This window comes from Balaenoptera musculus, chromosome 5 (genome assembly GCF_009873245.2).
Source record: "Balaenoptera musculus isolate JJ_BM4_2016_0621 chromosome 5, mBalMus1.pri.v3, whole genome shotgun sequence".
Lineage (NCBI taxonomy): Eukaryota > Metazoa > Chordata > Mammalia > Artiodactyla > Balaenopteridae > Balaenoptera > Balaenoptera musculus.
Window position 1 is genome coordinate 110,959,640 of NC_045789.1, and position 21,955 is coordinate 110,981,594.

At 35.5% G+C, this 21,955-nt stretch overlaps 1 protein-coding gene across 1 annotated transcript in view; it reads left to right on the forward strand.

The window, feature by feature from the left end:
* Positions 1-21,955, forward strand: part of LOC118895912 (glutamyl aminopeptidase) — a 105,682-nt gene that overhangs the window by 1,318 nt on the left and 82,409 nt on the right. The window contains exons 2-3 of the mRNA XM_036853469.1: positions 13,576-13,717; positions 15,758-15,889. Of these exons, the coding sequence (XP_036709364.1) occupies positions 13,576-13,717; positions 15,758-15,889 (274 nt within the window). The remainder of the gene's footprint in view (positions 1-13,575; positions 13,718-15,757; positions 15,890-21,955) is intronic.

A 21,955-nucleotide genomic window follows, 5' to 3' on the forward strand; every position in this document is an offset into this window, starting at 1 on the left:
TATCAATTATAATTTTGTCTGTTTTATTGGAGAAGAAACATTGAAAGAGTATGTAAAATCCACGCAACTGTCTTTGTGTTTTCATTTAGGAAGGAAGGTAGGACTATGTCTTTTTAATCTCATATGGCCAGAACCATGTTTTACAGATAAGCTTTCAATACTCACTGAGTCCATACATTAGTGGTAGCGCATGGATAAATCTTCAGGCTTATTATCTATCATGCAGTATGCAATGGTTATGCTAAGCCTTTTGTGACATAAAAGATATATTAAGCAATTAAGAACATAAATATATCCCCCCCACACAGCCCTCCTAGTATACATGTATATATACTTGCATTCCCTGAGTCTAGCCAAATGGTCTTGCCTTGTCGCTCAATCAGAGGCTATTACTAGAGCTTTGTCAAAGGCATAAACTCTCTCAATGAACTCAAAAAACCTTCACTCTGTGGGTGTGGTCCTTGCATCAGAGAGGAAGGCTACACCTGAGGTACCACTGAACTTGAAACTGCTTTGACCTTTGCCTACTTAGATTCTGAACAAGTAAATGATTAAGAAACCTTATGTCACTGTTCAGAGTGAGACTGAGGCCAGCCCTCTGAATATTCCTTTCCTATGTTGTTTTAAGCATTTTATAGAGCAAGGCAAATCTTTTGGTCAAAATTCTTCCTATTGTTTGTCAGAGAGACCCAGGGATTAAAATAAAATATTATACATTCTTATCTCACTGTGCAGTACAGCAATAAACTGAGTAGAAATGATAGTCTGAAAAAATATTTGGAGGGATCATGTTCATATAGATACTGTATCTTAATATTACTTGCAAAAAACAAGCTTCTTCATTGTTTACATATTCTTTCTGTTTATAAAAATTACAAATGTTGAAAGCATAGAAAATTATAAAAAGGAAAAAAAGAACCTATAAATAATTTCACCACCCAGTGGTTAGCCCTGTTAAAACGCTAATGTATATTCTAATTGTTTTTAGGTAATCAAAATTGTAATTATATTATGTCTACATATCTCTCTGTCCATATACCTTTTAACTGAATATATTGTAAGCATTTCCCTTTGTTAAATATTTTCAAGAATCTGATTTTAAAGACTGTGTAATATTCTACTGCATGAATGCAGTTATTTTTTTAAAACCAATTCCCTAATGTTGGACATTCAAGTAGCTTCCAGTATTTTATTACTATAAACAAGTCAGAAAGAACATAGTTGTAAGTACCTCTGTAAGTGTGTATCTGTTTATTTTCTCATGTTAGGATATAGTCCGAAAAATAGAATTGCTGGGTCAAAGGGTACAAATATGTCAAGAAACATGTAACATTTATTTTGTTTAATTATTTCATAAATAAGACACATTCACTACAGAAAACTTGAGAAACAGAAAATTATAAGAAATAAAATCCATCTATAAGTCCATCATTCAAGCATAGTCATTGTTAGCATTTAGGCAGACATTCTTCTAGTTATTTTTTCTGGATACAGATAAACATGGCATTATTATGCTGTATATAGTATTATGTAACATGTTTTTAAAATATGTCAACACTTTAACATGTAATTTGGTATTCTTCCACAAATGACTTAATGGATATATGATAGCCCATTTTATCAATATAATGTAATTCATTCAACTTTCCCATTAGATTTGGGCACTTAAATTGCTTCTACTTTTTTACCTATAAACACCTATAAAATGTAATGAACAGCCTTATAAAAAACTATGAATAGTATTTTCTAATATTTCTATAGGAAATTTCTTAGGAAATTGGCTCAAACTACACATGTACAAGTGCATGCATGTGTGTGTATATATACACACATCTACACATATATAACACATGTGCATGCACATATGTATATGTGTGTGTCTCCAAACTGACTTTCAAAAATATGTCCCAAATTACATTTCCACAAACAATGAATGAAAGAACTTATTTCTCTGAGCCTTACTAACAATAAGATGATTTTTTTAAGTGTTTGCAATTTGGTAAAGGAATAATACTCTAAAGAATATCTACCTTCAAGAGATTCTAAAAATCTGTTAGTGTAAAGTGAAAACAAGTCAAAACTTTTAAATGATTATTGCTAAGAGTTTAAAACTGCTTTTTGGGTTGTGAAAACAACAGAAATTGCATCTGAGTAAAGCCATCAAAATACTTTATAAAATTCTATACACTACAGGAAGGCCAAAAAATATGGAACACAGTTCCATTAATAAGTTTCTGTTATGTATTTTATAAGTACAAAAAATTACTATATGCTAAAATATATATTATTCATTCTAACTCTTTGGATTATTTTACTGTATGAGTTAGTTTTATGATAAGATATATACTTGAGAGAGGACATTCTGAAACTTAACTGTCTTAGTTGTTAAAATACTCAGAAATACTAAATGACGCAAGGTTGGGGAGGAAGGCTGGTGCTCAGTTAGGCTCCCATGGAGGACTGGTGTCACCAGGTTTGTCTGTTTTCATTGGTAGCAGTTGAGGCTCTCACATTACACAGGATGCAGCCAGTTTTGCACTGCACACATGGTTTTGGAATGGTTCTGGAACATACTCAATAACCTCATTTAGGCTCAATGGAATACTTTTTGTTTTTCTTATTATGAAATATTTCAAGCATATGAGAAAAGTGCATTGTTTGCTTTCAAGCCTGTGAATAACATTTTGACAATGCAGGCCTCTAGTGGGTCTCATCTACAGAGTGCAGAGGAGGGCCACAAGAGTGAGTTCAGGGGGAACAGCACCATCCTTTCATATTATAGAGTGAACTTTGTAATATTTGATGCTCACACAATTTCAAATGCCATCAGAGTAATGCATTTTATGTATACCATCAAGATTATACTTTCCAACCCTTCTGCCTTATTGTAAAATTAACTCCAGGATTGAGTATATGCGGTATGGGATATGACCGTCGCAACCACAATGCAAATAAACATTAGTGCACTCAATAGTAACCAAAATTACTTGATTGCTGTAAATACAAACGACACTTGAACTTCACGGAGAAGAGACAACTATCTGAGCTTCTTTCTCTCAAAATTCAGAGGCAAATGGAGACTTGGAGAAGAAGGTAGAGCCAGTTTAGAGTTCCCTAGCCATAATAACCGTATCATCTCCCTGGGGAGAGAGCTATAGTGAGGCTCAGGAGAAGAAAGTTTGGGAAACTTAACAGCCACTTTTCCTACTCTCTGGTCTGTTCCTTCGGGTCTGAGGAAAACCACTTCGAAGGATTGGAACCTTTGGAATGTTTTCCTGCCCACACCACCAAACCACTTCAACACTCTTTCTCAATAGTTATGTAGGATTTCCAGTTGTTCTCTTCTCAGAGTTCCCCTCTACTCACATCTCCAAAGTATGTAACAATATTCTCTTCTCTCCAAGGTTCAGCATTTCCTTCTCTGCATTTGGATTGCTCTTACACAGCATTTCCTAATTATCTGTTCCACAGAGTTCTAGTTGCATGGGATATTAATAGATATTGCCAGAAAAATGCAAGGGAGGAATTCTGTGGCCAAATTTCTTTGGGAAATAATACTAAACACAAAATTATGTTAAAGTTTTTTAAACTTAAAAGTTTTTTAAAATGGTGGGACTTTGCAGAGACTTTTATATGATAATGTTCATTAGGAACCTCTAGAAGCTGCCATAGTATGCAGTTTCCCAACTGCATGAGTCTGTGGAATCTTCTGTGGGTCCCTGAGAGCAGGGTCCCTGTGTCTCTCTTGTTCACTACCTAGCACACGGAGAGAACTTAACGATTATTAAATGAATATATAGAAATTTTCATATAGGCTCTCACACTAGTGTCCTCTGGAACATGCTGGGACATGCTGCACCACCACAGCCCCTTTCCCATAAAGGAATCCAATTTCCACCAATGACACCTCCACCTTCCCACTCAGTCCGGATGGAAAACTTCCCTTGGTTCCTTTTCTCCCCATCCTGTCAAAGGCAACAGGAGTCAGTAGAATCTTTTTTTGACTTAGGAATGCAGTCTTCATACTTTAAGGACTGAGAACCATTGGAATTGACAGGAATTGCAACAAGAATTTAAAAGAGGGACAGATGGTTTCCGGTTTGGGTTTTCTGGGTTTTTACAGCATTGCTGGGATTGAAGCTGAATTTTGATGTAATGGTGGGATTTCAATAGGCAGAGGCAAGCAAGAAGGTAAAAGCAGGCAAACAGGAAAGGCACTAGGTCAAAAAAGCATAGTAGGGAGAAGAAATAAGTTTGTAGGAGAGGTTTATATGAAGAGGCTAGATAGAGATAACTCTGGAAAACCCATAGGAAAAAAAAAGTAAGGATAATTAATGACAGGCATTATGCAGGAAAAGTTAACCAATGACTATTTACATGGGGAGGAAAGAACTAAATCTATACATGAGTATATGAGAGAAACTGCAGTTATCGAGGAAAGAGAAGATGATGAAGATCAGGTAGGACAGTGATTTCAGGACAGACAGAAGAGAACATAATGGAGAAAATAGCTTGCAGGTAATGTAGTCAGGATTTGCAGACTGACTGGCTATGGGGAAGAGATGAGTTATAGATCTAGGATGCTCCAGATATCTGATCTGATAGCCCACACCTTTCAATGATATTGAAAATAGAAAAACCAGGTTTAGAAGGGAAGGTCATGAGTTCCATGGCAGATGTGTTGAATGCCTGTCAGACATCTAGGAAGAGATGTCTAGTAGGCATTTGGATAATTAAATCTGAAGCACAAGGTTAGGGCTTGTGATAAAGATTTAAGAGTTAAGTGGAAACAGAGCAGAAAAGAAATCATTGAGATGGTCATAATTAAGTGCGTGTGTGTGTGCATCTGTGTGCACGTGTGCGTGCATTATATCCTCACGCACAGATATGTATCCTCATTTGTAGTTTTTTTTTTTTAAAGGAATTCCTTTATTTTTATTTATTTATTTATTTATTATTTATTTATTTATGGCTGTGTTGGGTCTTTGTTTCTGTGCGAGGGCTTTCTCTAGTTGCGGCGAGCGGGGGCCACTCTTCATTGCGGTGCGCGGGCCTCTCACTATCGCGGCCTCTCCCATTGCGGAGCACAGGCTCCAGACGCGCAGGCTCAGTAATTGCGGCTCACGGGCCCAGTCTCTCCGCGGCATGTGGGATCTTCCGAGATCAGGGCTCGAACCCGTGTCCCCTGCATTGGCAGGCAGATTCTCAACCACTGCGCCACCAGGGAAGCCCCTCATTTGTAGTTTTGATCTCGAAATTTCATTGTATGTCAGTTTATTCATTATATTGATATGTCAAGCTATCAGTATGCCCATTATCAATAAAGAACAGCTTCAGCAGGGGTGTCTTGTTCACTTGTTGCAGGATGCGTAGTAATTTCCTTTATTTTGGAAGCAAGGAAACAATAAGAAATTTTACTTGACCTTGAGTATCCTCTACATAGAAAAAATGCATTTGGAAAATAAATTTAAATAATTAATCGGTTCAAACCACCATAAAAATAGGTTGGAGTTTGAATAATCTAGATGGGTTGTCTTGCACTGATCAGCTCCTCTACTGAATTCTGGAACCCTTTACTAGTCTGCAAAGATACTTCATTGCGGCTGCCTCGCCTGCATCAGAAGTCTTTCATTTAAGTTTTTCACCCAGACCTTGTTGTTTATTTTGCTGGCTCAAGATATTAAACTGCTGAACATAGCCTGAGAGTCTTCATTGGAAACAGTACGCCAGATGATTTATGAGGTAATCAAGTAGTTGGTTTGTTTTAAGTTGATTCAGAGTGAACGGTTGGTGCTTGCAATCATCACTTCCTCTCTCTTCAGCTTTCTCTAAGGTCACCTTGATCTGATGCACTCAGAGAAGTCAGAGGAATGCCTTCCCTTTTGTAAATTAACAAGCTACACAGAATTATATTTTTAATGTGCTGGGTCTAGTAAGTGACTTACAACACAGAGAGACCCCTATGTAAAAATGGTTTACCTCAGCACATTTGCCTGGCATTATAATTATTTAGGACATACCCAAGAGTTACTCCTGAACATACTGTGAGATTAGCCGGGTCTTTTCCATTAATTTGCAAATCAATTCATCTAATTTTAAAAAGAAGTTTTAATCACTGAATAAAACCTCCCCAAAGAAGTTGTGATCTAAAATCGTTTTGTATTGCTATCTCATATACGTTGTTTTCAAATCTGCATATATTTAGAAAACTTCAGTAACTCTGGATGGAATTTAGCATATACAAATAGGGCCTTTTTAAATAATTGAAGTATAGTTGATTTATGATATTAGTTTCAGGTATACAACACAGTGATTCAATATTTTTATAGATTATACTCCATTTAAAGTTACTATAAAATATTGGCTATATTCCCTGTGCTGTACAATATATCCTTGTAGCTTATTTATTTTATACATAGTAGTTTGTACCTCTTAATCCCCTACCACATTTGCCCCTCCCCACTTCCCTATCCCCACTGGTAACCACTAGTTTGTTCTCTATATCTGTGAGTCTATTTCTGTTTTGTTATATTTGTTTGTTTATTTTTTAGATTCCACATATAAGTGATAACATACAGTATTTGTCTTTCTCTGTCTGACTTATTTCATTAAGCATAATGCCCTTCAGGTCTATGCATATTATTGCAAATGGCAGACTTTCATTCTTTTTTATGGCTGAGTAATATCCATTGTATACATAGATACTGCATCCTCTTTATCCATTCATTTGTTGATGGACACTTAGGTTGCTTCCATATCTTGTCTATGAATAAGAGTGCATGTATCTTTTCAAATTAGTGTTTTCATTTTTTTTCAGATAGATACCCAGGACTGGAATTGCTGGGTTATATGGTAGTCCAATTTTTAGTTTTATGAGGAACCTCCATACTGTTTTCCATAGTGACTGTACCAATTTGCATTCCCACCAACAGTGTACCAGGGTTCCCTTTTCTCCACATCCTTACCAACATTTATTGTTTGTGTTTTTTGATAATAGCCATTCTGACAGGTGTGAGGCGATATCTCACTGTTTTGATTTACATTTCTCTGATGATTAGTGATGTTGAGCATATTTTTGTGTGCCTGTTCCCCATCTGTATGTCTTCTTTGGAAAATTGTCTATTCAGGTCTTCTGCCATTTTTATTCAGGTTGTTCATTTTTTGGGTATTGAGTTGTATAAGCTGTTTATATATTATGGATATTAACCCCTTACTGGTCATATCATTTGCTAATCTTTTCTCCCATTTAATAGGCTGTCTTTTTGTTTTGTTGATGATTCCCTTTGCTGTGCAAAAGCTTTTAAGTTTAATTAGATCCCATTTGTTTATTTTTTATTTTGTTTCCTTTGCCTTAGGAGACAGATCTAAAAAAACATTGCTACAATTTATGTGAAAGAGTGTTCTGCCTATGTTTTCTTCTAGGGGTTTTATGATTTCTGGTCTTACATTTAGGTCTTTAATTTATTTTGAGTTGATTTTTGTATATGGATGAGAAAATGTTCTAATTTCATTCTTTTACATGTAGCTGTCCAGGTTTCTGAGCACCATTTATTAAAGAAACCCGTTGTATAGTCTTGCCTCCTTTGTCATAGATTAATTGACTATAAGTGCATGTGTTTATTTCTGGGCTCTCTATTCTGTTCTATTGATCTACGTGTCTGATTTTGTGCCAGTATCATACTGTTTTGGTTACTGTAGCTTTGTAGTATAGTCTGAAGCCAGAGAGTGATATCTCCAGCTTTGTTCTCTTTTCTCAAGATTGCTTTGGCAAATTGGGGTCTTTTGTGGTTCCATATGAATTTCAGGATTATTTGTTCCAGTTCTGTGAGAAACGTCACGAGTATTTTGATAGGGATTGCATTAAATCTGTAGATTGCTTTGGGTAGTGTGGACATTTTAACAGTATCAATTCTTCTAATCCATGAACCTAGGATATCTTTCCATTTCTTTGCATCACCTTCAATTTCCTTCATCAATGTCTTATACTTTTCAGAGTATAGGTTTCTCACCTCCTTGGTTAAGTTTATTCCTAGGTATTTTATTCTTTTTGATGTGATTTTAAACAGGATTATTTTCTTGCTTTATCTTTCTTTTGGTTCATTATTAGTGTATAGAAAAGCAACAGATTTCTGTATACTAATCTTGTATCTTGCAAGTTTACTGACTTCATTTATTAGTTCTAACAGTTTTTTAGTGGAGACTTTAGGGTTTTCTATATATAGTATCATGCAAATAATGACAATTTTACTTATTTCTTTCTTATTTGGATGTCTTTTGTTTTCTCTTCTTGTATGATTGCTGTGGCTAGGATCTCCAATACTATGTAAATAATTGACAAGAATGGGCATCCTTGTCTTGTTCCTGATTTTAGAGGAAAAGCTTTCAGCTTTCCACCACTGAGTATGATGTTAGCTGTGGGTTTGTCATGTATGGGTTTTATTATGTTGAGATATGTTCCCTTTATACCAACTTCAGCGAGAGTTTTTATCATGAGTGGATGTTGAATTTTGTTAAGTGCTTTTCCTACAGCTATTGAGATAATCATGTGATTTTTATGTTTCCTGTTGTTAATGTGGTGTATCACATTGATTGATTTGTGGATCTTGAACCATCACTGCATCCCTGGAATAAATCCTACTTGATCATGGTGTCTGATCCTTTTTATATATTGTTGAATTCAGTTTGCTGATATTTCATTAAGGATTTTTATATCTATATTCATCAGAGATATTGGTTTGTAATTTTCTTTTTTTGTAGTATTTTTGCCTACTTTCAGTATCAGAGTAATGGTGGCCTCGTGGAGTGAATTTGGAAGTGTTCCCTCCTCTTCAATTTTTTTAGAATAGTTTGAGAAGGATAGATATTAGCTCTTCTCTATATGTTTGGTAGAATTCCCCTGTGACGCTGTCTGGTCCTGGACTTTTCTTTGATAGGAGTTTTTTTTAGATTGGTCTGTTCAGATTGTCTATTTCTTCCTGATGCAGTCTTGGAAGATTTTATGTCTCTAGAAATTTATCCATTTCTTCTAGGTTGTCTAAGATATTGCTTTATTGCTGTTCATAATATTCTCTTATTTTTTTTAATCTCTGCTATATTGGTTGTAATTTCTCCTCTTTCATTTCTTATTTTGTTAATTTGGGTCCTCTCTCTTTTTTCTTGGTGAGCCTGGCTAAACACTTATAAAGTTTGTTTATCTTTCCAAAAAAACAGCTCTTGGTTTTATTGATCTTTTCTATTTTTTTTCAGTGTCTATTTATTTCCTTTCTGATCTTTATTATTTCCTTCTTTCTGCTGACTTTGGGCTCTGTTTGTTCTTCTTTTTCTAAGTCTTTTAGTTGGTAGATTAGGTTATTTATGTGAGACTTTTCTTGTTTCTTGAGGTAAGCCTGTGTTGCTATAAATTTCTCTCTTAAAACTGCTTTTGAGGCATCCCATAGATTTTGGATAGTTATGTTTTTATTTCCATTTGTCTCAAGGTATTTTCTGATTTCCTCTTTGATTTCTTGATTGACCCATTGGTTTTATAGTAGCATGTTGTTTAGTCTCCACCTGTTTGTGTTTTTCCTGTTTTTCTTCCTGTAAATGATTTCTACTTTCATACCACTGTAGTCAGAAAAAATGCTTGATATAATTCTTATCCTCTTAAATTTGTTGAGACTTGTTTTGTGGCCTAGCATACAATCTATCCTGGAGAATGTTGCATGGGCTCTTGAAAAGAATGTGTATTCTGCTGTTTTTGGATGGAATGTCCTGTAGATACATATTAAGTCCAACTGATCTAATGTGTCATTTAAGACCACTGATTTCTTAATGGTTTTCTATCTGATGATTCTATCTGAATGACTGTCCATTGATGTAAGTGGTGTGATCAAGTCCCCTACTATTATTGTATTATTGTCAATTTCTCCCTTTTTGTCTGTTAATCACACTCATATTCCCAAATTAGTTATCTGGCTTATTTCTGAGGTGTGACTAAACTGAAACATTCTTGCAGAGAGTGACCTTTCCTCTTCCTTTGCCTGGGGAAGAAATCAGAATCAAGAGGAATTCAAAAGAAAAAAGCAGCTGACTAAACATGGGGTTGGAGCCTCATGGATCTTATAAATCCTTAGTACACTGGGGAAGTGTACAGGCTTCTTTATATTCTGATGCATTTGCAATTCACTACAGTCTACATGTGTTAGAAACTTCAATTGATTAGTTAAACTGTTATCACAAAAACTAATCAGTAATACTGAAGAATAAATTCTTGGCTGGGACTTTTTGGGTAACTTTATTTTGAAATAATTTCAAACTTAACAGAACAGTTACAAGAACAATATAAGGAACTCCTAGGAACACTACCAATTGTTTACATTCTGTCCTATTTCCTCTCTCCCCAGCAACCCCATGTCTCTGTCTCTCTCTCGACCTTTAGAGTATATTGAAACATTGTCTCCCTTTACCTCTTCACATTCAGTATATATTTCTTAAGTACAGGGACATTTTCTAACATAACCACAGTACAGTTATCAGAATCAGAACATTTAACATTGATATGATAATAATCTAATCCACAGTCATAATCAAATTTCATCAATTAACCCAGTATTTTTTTCCCAGTCCAGTATCCAGTTTGGATTCATGCAATGCATTTAATGTCATGCCTTTTTAGACTCCTTTAAACTGGAACAGTCCCTTGCCTTTCTTTGTCTTTCACAACCTTGATATTTTTGAAGAGCACAGGCCAGTTATTTTGAGAATGTCCCTCAGTTTTAGTTTGTCTGATTTTCCTCATGATTTAAAAATGCAAGTTAAGCATTTTTGTCAGGAATTTCACAGAAGTGATACTTAGTCCCTCTCACGAAGTCACATCAGGAGACACATTATGTTGATTTGTACAATTATTAGTGATCTTTGATTACTTGCTTAAGGAGGTATCCAACAGTTTTCTTCATTGTAAAGTTATAATTTTTTTCTTTGTAAGTAATTTTCAGAGAAAGTGTTTGAAACTATTCAGATACCCCTTTCCTCAACAAACTTCCATCCACTTTGTTTTGGCACCCACTGATGATTTTCTAAAGCCATCATTCCTCCTAAAATTATTAGTAGGCAATCTACTGTAAAGAAGAGCTTTCCTTCACCCCACTTATTTATTTATTCATATGTTTTATCATGGATTCTTATTTTAATCAGTAGTTTATAATTCCATTACTTATTTTGATGTCCCCCCAGATCTGGCCAGGGGTAATCCCCTCAAGCTGGCTTTTGTGTCCTTTTAACTTATTCTTATGATTCTTTGAAAACTTCCTTACTTTTTGGCAAAGCAAGATGTTCCAGGATCATTTTGGACCTTTCCGATCCAGCACTGGAATCAGCCATTTTTATGAAGAGTTCTGGTTCCTTTTATTGGAGTGTGGTAATGGGAACTAGTTGTGCTCATTGCTACAAGCTTGTCATTTCTTCTAGTCCTGTTCAGCAGACAAAACTAGGAAATACATGTCTCTGTGTATTTTTATATCCATTTACATATATAGATACATGTGTATGTGAAAAATCATTGAATATACACTGAACCTGCAGTTACAGTTCAATACCAAGGTCTAGTCTTCCTTTTTTACAAGTTTATAACTCTCTTCCCCAGCTGTGAGAAACCTGCCTTCTGTTCTCCTCATTTTTTTTTTCATTTGCTCAAGCTTGGGATACAGAGAAGATTGTTTCTGAACTGTTAACTCATGCCACTGCAACAATCCAAATCTAAACCTACTTACTGGAGCTCAATATTGATTTACAGTTATTTTTAGGTAAAATTTATATACATTAAATGCACACAACTAATGGGAACAATTCAATGAATTTTGACAAATGCACACATCTTTGTTAACCACACCCATAAAAAGGTATAGTTTTTTTTTTAACATCTTTATTGGAGTATAATTGCTTTACAATGGTGTGTTAGTTTCTGGCTTTATAACAAAATGAACCAGCTATACATAAGGTATAGATTTTTTCAGTCATCCCAGAAAGTTGTCCCCCTCAGTCAACAGTGTCCTAAAAGACAGCCCTTTTCCAGTTTTATTTTTTACAGATTAGTTTTTTTGGCTGAGTTTTTAACAACTAATTTTTGTATCCAGAGGGTTTTTAAAAGAAATTCAAAAATATTTTAATTTCTTGTAGTTGGATGTTGACCTATGACATATTATTTTTTAGATAAGTTAATGTATATAATGCATCCTTGAACCCAAATGAAATGAAGACACTTACCATGGCCTCTGCTGACCCCTTAGTCCCTCCAGTTCACTGTACTTCAGCTACACTGGACATCTTTCAGGTCCTCAACCATATTAAATTCTCTTCCACTTTAGAGACTGTGCACTTGCTGTTCCCTCTGTTAAGGAAACATATTTTCCCTAATCTTCACCTGTCTGGGTTTTTCTCATCATTCGGATCTCAGCAAACCATCACCTACTCCAAGAGGTTGTCCCTGACTACTCTACCTAATATTGCTCACCACTTTTCCTGAGTCATTCTCTGTCGCTTCCCCTGTTTTATTTTCTATATAGCTCTTATCACTCTCCTTATTTATTTATTTGTTTATTCTTTGTTATTCCCTCAGAATCTAGAATAATGCCTGGTAAATGTGTGTGTGTGTGTGTAGGAAGGGGTTCAATTAATATTTATTGGATCAATGAACAATGTAACAATTTGTTATTCTTTGTGAAATACCTTCCTTAGTCTCTGAGAATTCTGAAGGATGAAATACTTTCCTTACACAAATTATTAATGAATATGTCAACATTTCTTTCCTTTTACACTTTTTACTCTCTTACTCTTCTAATGAGCAAATGTACAATATCTTACTGTAATATAACTACATGTAAAAAGTTTACATTCATTGATTTTTTTTGAGCAATTACTCAGAAAAAAATATTTCCACTTTGAAATGATGGAAACATTAAACATTAACATTTTAGCTTAATAAGCATTAAGTTAGAGCCATAAAGGAATACTGTCTCTTTCCAAAAGTGGACTTTAAACCTGGCCAAAGGTTGCTTCACTGGGAGATTGCTCAGGGGCTGACTCTGCATGAAAATGAAAACTAAGGGATTTGTCCCTGGTGTAACATAAGTAAGAAAGAATGTACTATTAGGGACAGGAGCTGTGGACTCTGGAATACACTCCTCTACTCTGTGACAGGACACAGCTGTTCACACTGAGAAGGACAGGTACAAGCAAGCCTTTGAGTTTGGCTTCGTGTTTATCTACTTGTCGCTTGATGGCTTTAGGATGGAAAGAGTGATAGCTCAGAATTGGATTGATTTTTGCTCATTTAGAGTTCACAGATTTTTAGTTATGGCAACAAAATACCTAACTACTCATATAAAATATCTGAAGCAGTTTCTGAATTTTCATTTATTTGTTAACCTAACAATTGCAGGAAAGACTTTGACAACTATTTGATAGTTTTCTGGATGGAAACTCATTTTAAGAAATGCAGTAGTTATAATTACATAGCTGATTCTTTTCTATAGGAATAGAAACATAGGGGCTATCAGCAGAGGCAACATATATTTTGTTTGTGTGTTTATTTCTAAGGAGCATAGCAGCCACTGATCATGAACCAACAGATGCCAGGAAATCCTTCCCTTGTTTTGATGAGCCCAACAAAAAGGCAACTTATACAATATCTATCATCCACCCCAAAGAATATAAGGCACTTTCAAATATGCCAGTGGAGGTGAGTATTTTAAATTTTTTCATTTATGCAGATAGCCTGTTTATAATGTCAGGTAAATTACCTGCTTTGCTATGAAAGAACCTACTGAATTCTAAAATAAATGTGCTCTAATAGCTTATTTAGAGGCTTGAAAATACATTTGGGCAATCTCTTTTCTTTGAGTACTAGACATCTTTAATTCAAGATATCACATTCCAGTCAAAACACCATGTTAGGTTTTCTAAGCAAGAATGGATACAGTAGACATACATTAGCTGGGTTCTGCTTAAATGAAAGAAGCCCCTAATCATGACAAATTAAAGGCAAACTAATGGAATTACAGATTTTAAAATATTCAAGGGCCTAATTACTATTATTGGTTTTCAGTTGAATATAAACCCAGTTTTTAATATAGGGCTACTACAAAAAATCATCACTTAAATATTGGAATATAGCCACAACTCCAGGAAACACCATGCCCATAGGTATTCTAGTGAACAAGAAGTACTCATTAAATGTTAAAAAAAAAAAAAAAGGCTACAATAAGTTCTGGTTGTATAATTATTAACATGACTCTTTCCTCTGTTACTGCTCCTCATCTCCAGAATGGGTAACTCAGTTAACTAAAGCATCATTACCTCCAGGTTGAGGTTTATTATTCCTTATACCTTTGACATGTAAAAGGGTGAAGCTCATCCTTAGATATAATTGTCACCTACCTAATACCAGAAAAGCACTGTGCCTACATTACATCTCCCATCTTTCTGATCCACTATGTGAACTATCATCACTGAAATTCATCCTCTTTAATTACAAATATTCCTCGAAAAAGCAAACCAAAGCTGTAAGAAGGTTAAAAAGTAAACTGTTGGTGTAAGCTTATCAACTTTTCTTCTGGTGTCAGACACCTGGGCAATTGGGTTTTGATTGGAGAAGAAAGAGGAAAGGATAAACCTAAACTATGACACTCTAATCCAGAAGACTGGATCAGAATAAAGTGCCATCAGAAATTTTTGGCATGGAACGGAGAAAATGAAGGTGGGAGGAGTAAGAATGCAAACTTTACTAACCTCCGTTTATGGTTTCCTCACATGACCTTTTTGTTTTGCAGAGTATATACTTCTTCACTTTCACCTAGTTCCAGAAACTAGTCCTGGAAGAAGGTGAATAATCTGGGTCCTTAGGAGATCGAAACTACTACTAGGTTTTTATCATAGAGTAACTTTGCTGGGGCTCCAACTCTTCTCTATAAGCATGTGCACATAACATGCTTGCCTTGTCGATGATGCATCAAGTTCTAGTCTAGCCTCCCTCTCTTAATCCTTTTTTAAAGCTTTCCAGCGTAGAGTGACTCACTGTGTGGCTGCAGGGCATGTGGAAATGTTTAAACAATGGGTAGCAGGAGTTAGGCAACTATTCATGGATGAAGTATTAGGACTGATGACTGGCTGAGAGAGGAAGGCAAAGCTGGCATGGACAGAAAACCAGACAGATGGGGTCAGTAGTTGCATGAAGTAATGCAATCCTTCTCTCTCTCCATGGTAACCAAAGCAGTGACTTTAGTGACCATACCCTGGGTCTCAGATGGAGACAACCAGAGATGGAAAAGACAACATGACATCCTGCTATGCCTGGTACAGCTATTGCCCTCTCGCACATAGTCAAATCAGCAAATACCTGCTTAGTTCTTCCTGTGTGCAAGGCACTGAGCACTAGCCTTTTCTTCATTAAGAGGCCATAGTACCTGCTCAAATATTATGGCCAGGATTGTGTGTTTAATGTAGAAAGATAAACTCCTGTCCAGTTTGTATCACAAAGTTGTATTTCTCCCTGAGAAACCTCATATGGTATATAGTTCAATCACTCTTTCACAGTACTAAAAATAAAATGAATTTTCCTCTAGTTTTTTTCAACATCACCAGTTAGGGGTAAAATTTCTTTTTACACCTAAGCTTTGACAAAGGACTTCTGACTGGAAAGCTAGGTTTGGAGTAATTTTTTGTTTGTCTTGTCCATGATTGATCTTTTTATAAATAAAAGATTATCTTTTCCTTTCAATAGAAAGAAGAGTCGGTGGATGATAAATGGAATCGAACAACTTTCCAGAAGTCTGTTCCCATGAGCACTTACCTGGTGTGCTTTGCTGTACATCAATTTGACTCCGTAATGAGGATATCAAATAGCGGCAAACCTGTGAGTACCATTATATATTTTTTAAATTTACCACCTATGCATTTGTGATTTTATAATTTTTTTGAATAGTTTTTTCTTTTTTCACACAACAGACCAGAAAAGCCCGTTAGTCACCAGGCTCTGTGAGCCTGATGATACACTGAATAATATAGAAAAATGTAAGCTGAAAGGACCCAGGTGAAAAATAAACAAACAAAACAGCCATAGGAATGGATAGTCTTGAATTATTTTAAGGTGAAAATTCACTATAAGTCCAAAGCTAGCTCCTAAGTATATCAGCACAAAGGTATTAAATATTTGCACATATAGAGACTGTCATACAGAGTGAAGTAAGTCAGAAAGAGAAAAACAAATATCGTATATTAACGCATGTATGTGGAACCTAGAAAAATGGTACAGATGAACCGGTTTGCAGGGCAGAAGTTGAGACACAGAGGTAGAGAACAAACGTATGGACACCAAGGGGGGAAAACCGCGGTGGGGTGGGGATGGTGGTGTGCTGAATTGGGCGATTGGGATTGATATGCATACACTGATGTGTATAAAACTGATGACTGATTTTTAAAAAAAATTGCGCATGCTTAATTTAGTAAAATGATTGGGTATATGTATTTGGGTGGGGTCCCAGATGAAGACCAGAGGGAGAGGAGGAAACCAGAGGGAAATGAATATCCTTCAAGTAACTAAGCACTGAGATGTTTGTGGTGCCATTCCAATATGTAATTCAACATAGGACAACAGCAAAGTATCAAAAAGCATTTTCTAAAAGTGTAAGAAAATACAAACAAATAAGCTTTTTTTAAATCAAAATGATGAACTGAATAATTTTCTTTTGAAAAACTAAATACTTTTACCTAATTATTTTTCTCTTTTTGGGGGCCCCCATTTTGCTCATGCCCTGAACACTTGCTAAGCTAATGGTTAGTCTGCCTCTGTGATACATATTATATATATAAAACATTATAATCTTTGCAATATAATTTTATAAGGAAGAAATCATCGCTCCCACTTTACAGATGAGAAAATTGAAATAATGAGTTTAATTAATTTGCTCAAGATCACCCAACTGGCAAGTGGTGGAGACTCAAATTCCAGATTCTTTTCAAACAATGTACCCTGCTAAACGTTCTGAAATGTGATATTCTGAAAAATATCTTTACCTCACTGGAGGGGAGAGATGCTCCTCCCTCCACCCCATTTACAGAAGACAGGCAACCAGAGTTTCCCTCCTGCAAAAACCTGTGGGGTTCTTTTCTTCAAAACTGAACAGAACCTTGCAGGAGAACTTAAAGGCAACTAATGTGAATGTCAATTCAAGGTAAATTCCACCTCTTTGGCATTTGACTGGCTCCCTACCCATTCACTCTAAATTGAAATCTAGCCCTTAACACCCAAGCACAAATGCTCCAGTACAATTTCCCACTCCAGAGAGAATTACAGGAAAACCACACTACTTACATCTATTTGAAAGTAACATTGGTGGGAACCCACACCAGTCTCACAGTACTAAATTCTTAGAGCTAAACAGACAACCTAAGACAAACAGGCATATGAGGAAAACAAGCAACATAAAAGAGAAAATCCAAGACAAACAGAAAAGCACAGTGTGAGTAAATAAGAATAGTTAGGGAAACAAAAAAAAAGCCATAAAAAATTAAACATTCTGACAACACAACCTTTAATTATTACACTCAGAGATTCAAGAAGATATGATCACCATAAAATAAAAACAGAAAACTATAATAAAACAATCAGAAATAGTAGTCAGAGTTTAAAAAAATAATTTCCAAAGCATGACCTTGCTCTAACCTCCAGGAACTTGTTGCTAATTCCTTCAAAAACCAGAGCCCAATAAGCAAATAGCTTTAGTTGCTGCCAACTACTTTGTGTCTTTATCAACTCCACGGAGATGCTTATATTGTTTGAAGCCCTGATATATCTCGTGGGTTTTCCACTTTTACACTGCAACTATCATTTCTGTTTGTTTGCAGTGGGGGTACATTAAAGCATCAATATACTGCATGATCTAGAGCCAAAATCTCTGTATTACTTGTTCAGTTAAAAAAAAAAGATTAAGCTAGTTACTTTTTGTGTAATACAACATTTTTAGTAGAAATTTCATGAATCAAAAAACCATTCTTATCCACTCTGTTTCTGACAGTATTATTCTGGTATATTTATCACCTGCTATTCATAGTCGGATTACACTGGGCAGTCCAAAAATCTATAATACCCTGCCTGAACTCACCATTCTGGCAAGAATCCTTTATATCAGTAAATACTGAATCGAGGCTTATGTTCTTCTTAACTGTTTACCTGGAGTAGCAGATATTAGTACTTGCACCATTCACTATGCTTAAAATGTCCTTGTTGCTCATGAAGATTAGAGGACCCAACCCTAAAAAACTGTTAGGAAAAAAGGTAACCAAGTTTGGAAGGTAGCTCAAAAGACTTAACTCTACTTATTTCCTTTCTTGAATATTAGTTGCATTACATTTTTTTATTGAGGTATAGTTGATTAACAATAAATTTCAGATGTGCAACATAGTAATTCACAACTTTTAAAGGTTATACTCCATTCATAGTTATTATAAAATATTGGCTATATTCCCTGGGCTGTACAATATGTCCTTATAGCTTATTTATATTACACATAGCTGTTTGTACCTCTTAATCCCTTACCTGTATTTTGCCCCTCCCCTCCCCCTCCCCACTGGTAACCACTAGTTTGTTCTCTATATCTGTGAGTCTGTTTCTTTTTTGTTATATTTATTAGTTTGTTTTATTTTTCAGATTCCACATATAAGTGATATCATACAGTATTTGTCTCTCTCTGTCTGACTTATTTCACTAAGTATAATACACTCCAAGTCCATCCATGTTGTTGCAAATGTCAAAATTTCATTATTTTTTGGCTGAGTAGTATTTCATTGTATATATATATCTATATATATATATATACACACCACATCGTCTCCATTCATTTGTTGATGGACACTTAGTTTGCTTCCATATCTTGGCTATCGTAAATATGCTACTATGAATACTGCAGTGCATATACCTTTTTTTTTTTTTAGCATCTTTATTGGAGTATAATTGCTTCACAGTGTTGTGTTAGTTTCTGCTGTATAACAAAGTGCATCAGCTATATGTATACATATATCCCCATATCCCAAATCAGAGCAAGATTCTTTTTGACCCACCTCCTAGAGAAACGGAAATAAAAACAAAAATAAACAAATGGGACCTAATGAAACTTAAAAGCTTTTGCACAGCAAAGGAAACCATAAACAAGACAAAAAGACAACCCTCAAAATGGGAGAAGATATTTGCAAACAAAGCAACTGACAGAGGATTAATCTCCAAAATATACAAGCAGCTCATGTAGCTCAATATCAAAAAAAACCAAACAACCCAATCCATATACCTTTTTGAATTAATGTTTTTGTTTTCTTTGGATGTATACCCAGCAGTGGAATTGCTGGGTCGTATGGTAGTTCTATTTTTAGTTTTTTGAGAAACTTCCATACTGTTTTCCATGGTGGCTGCACCAATTTATTTTCCCACTGACAGTGCACAAGGGTTCCCTTTTCTCCACACCCTCTCCAGCATTTGTTATTTGTGGTCTTTTTTATGCCAAGTTTTCAGAATGAGTTTGATTTTTATAACATTTTAATGAATTTTTTAAAAATTTCTTTCTTTACTGGAAGGACTATTCTAAATTAAGGTCTCTTAATCTTCCCTGAAGGAATGTATTTAATTCAGGAAGCCATAGAAGATTGCTAATGATCCTTATTCTTTATTTAAATTTACAAAAACAACATTAATAAAAAAGAATATAAAATTCTATGAGGTAAGTTAGATTTTTTTAATGTTTATTATTTGTTTTGAAAAATTCTACTGCAGGAATGATAATCACCAAGCATCAAACAACTCAAATTTTGAGTTAAATGAGAAGTAAGCTGCCAACAAATGTTTTGTGTAACCTAAGCGACGATGCTGGGTTTCTTCTCAAACAACACCTCATGGCAGCTGAGCTCTGGAACTCAAAGTTCTGAACACATTGTGAAACTTCAAAGCCACAGCAAAATTACAGTCCTTAGTCACCCAAACTTCAAGCCAAGGTTCTGCATATTTATAATAATTTATCTATGGATAAGGGACAATCTAAAATTTAGGAAGAATATATCACATTCCTGTGATAAAGCAATCACAAAGAAAAGTTGAAAAAACACTCAAAGTATCACTATTCTTTTCTACTAAGTATTCCCCCTCCCCAAATTTCTGCCTACTGCTGGAAGAATATTTAGAAGAACATAAACTTATAAAAAATTAAACACATTGATGACCTCCTGTAATATCAACCATGTACCTTAAACACGCATTTATAGAATTAAAAACAATATCAAGTTCTCTTCTCTTTCTCATCCTGGCTACATCAGCACTGATAATAAAATTGAGGGTTCCTCCAATCAGAATGTTTGATCAGTCTTTGTTGAGCACATACTATGTGCACAAGGAGGATGCTAAGCCCTGAAGGGAGTGAAATATGCTAAGGTATCTGTACTTCAATTGAGATGTGAAACAGAAGTGGTCACCACTGTCCAGTGTCACCCAACTGTGTTTTAAGGTCTCTGCTGATTATGCCATTTTTGAGTGCCAAAGATCTCATCTTCTGCTTTAGGGGGCCCTGCAAGGGTCCTGGGCCATTTAAAGGGGTGTGTCTATTTGGAACAGTAGAGATAAGATAGAAAAACCTCAAGAGATGAACAGGTGCTAACTCTGCTGGATGATCGGCAGTGGAAAGGCAGACTGTTATCAATGGGGAGAGTGATCATACATTTTTATCACTTATAAAATATAAATAATAGAGAAGGTGTTATTAATTATGCTGGCATAAGAGGTGTAAGCAGATAAGCAACAGACTTACATTCCTGGGACATTCTGGGCAAACCTGGATGTTTGGTCACCTTTGTCAATAGAAGATGCTCAGCAGACAAGGACAACAAAAACATGGATGCAGGACACAGCAGACCTGCAGGGCTGCCAGGTGGTGGTGGGAACCCTGTAGGCACTGGCTGGGCTTCTGACTAGGGTGATGGTGGTAGTGGTGGGTAGCATCTGTTCAATCTGATTCCTTTCTGTTCACATGGTCTTCCCAAGTTCAGTGCCTTCACCTCAGACTTTAAGACACCCTTCCAGAGCCTTGCCCCTTCAATCTTAGTACTCCTCTCCTAGGGTACTAATTTATTGAGACAGAGCCCTCTGGACATCCCTCTAGTCTCTTTCCAATCTATTGTTACAGCATAAACGTTGTGGTTTGCTTTTTTCCTTGCCTTCTGTTTTTATTGCTAAAATCCTTTTCAACCAGGCTCTTGCAAATCAAAACATTTTGGCTTTCAAATTTATTGTGTAGGCATGAAAAGCCTATTCTGGACTTCAAAAACTTAACTTCTATTTTTCCCCCCTTCATTCTCCTAGTATTCCTAATGGTAATGTGGATACCACCCACATATAAGGAAGTGCAGACAAAGGAAATTACAGAGGTTAATCATTCAATGTATTATCTCTAATGATACTAATGTTCTTGATGGGACACACAGAGCTATTATGTGTCAAGAATTGCTTACGCATTAGCTTATGAACTGCTCACATTATCAGATAGGTACTGTTGTTATCTCTATTTTGTAGCTAGGGAAAGTCAGGTTTCATTCTTAGGAGTAGAGAAAAGAAGCAGTATGATATAGTAAAAAACAAACTTTGCGCTGAAGTTTAGTGTCAGTTTTGTCTTACTTCATTTTTCTTATGTACACATTTTTCTCATGCACACAATGTACACAATGAGGAAGTTTATTTTTAAAACTCTTCAAACTCTAAAATTTGAAATAGAAGTCTACAATCCTTACCTAAAACCTTTGTGTCTAGTTGTATGTTGGAAGTCAGAAATTTTCAGATTTGTGAACGGTAATATGGTACGAATATTGAGTATTATTGAGTAACTACAGTGGGCTCTGGGGCAGCACATTATAATCAAACAGTAATATTTCTGCAGCAATATTTTTTAGT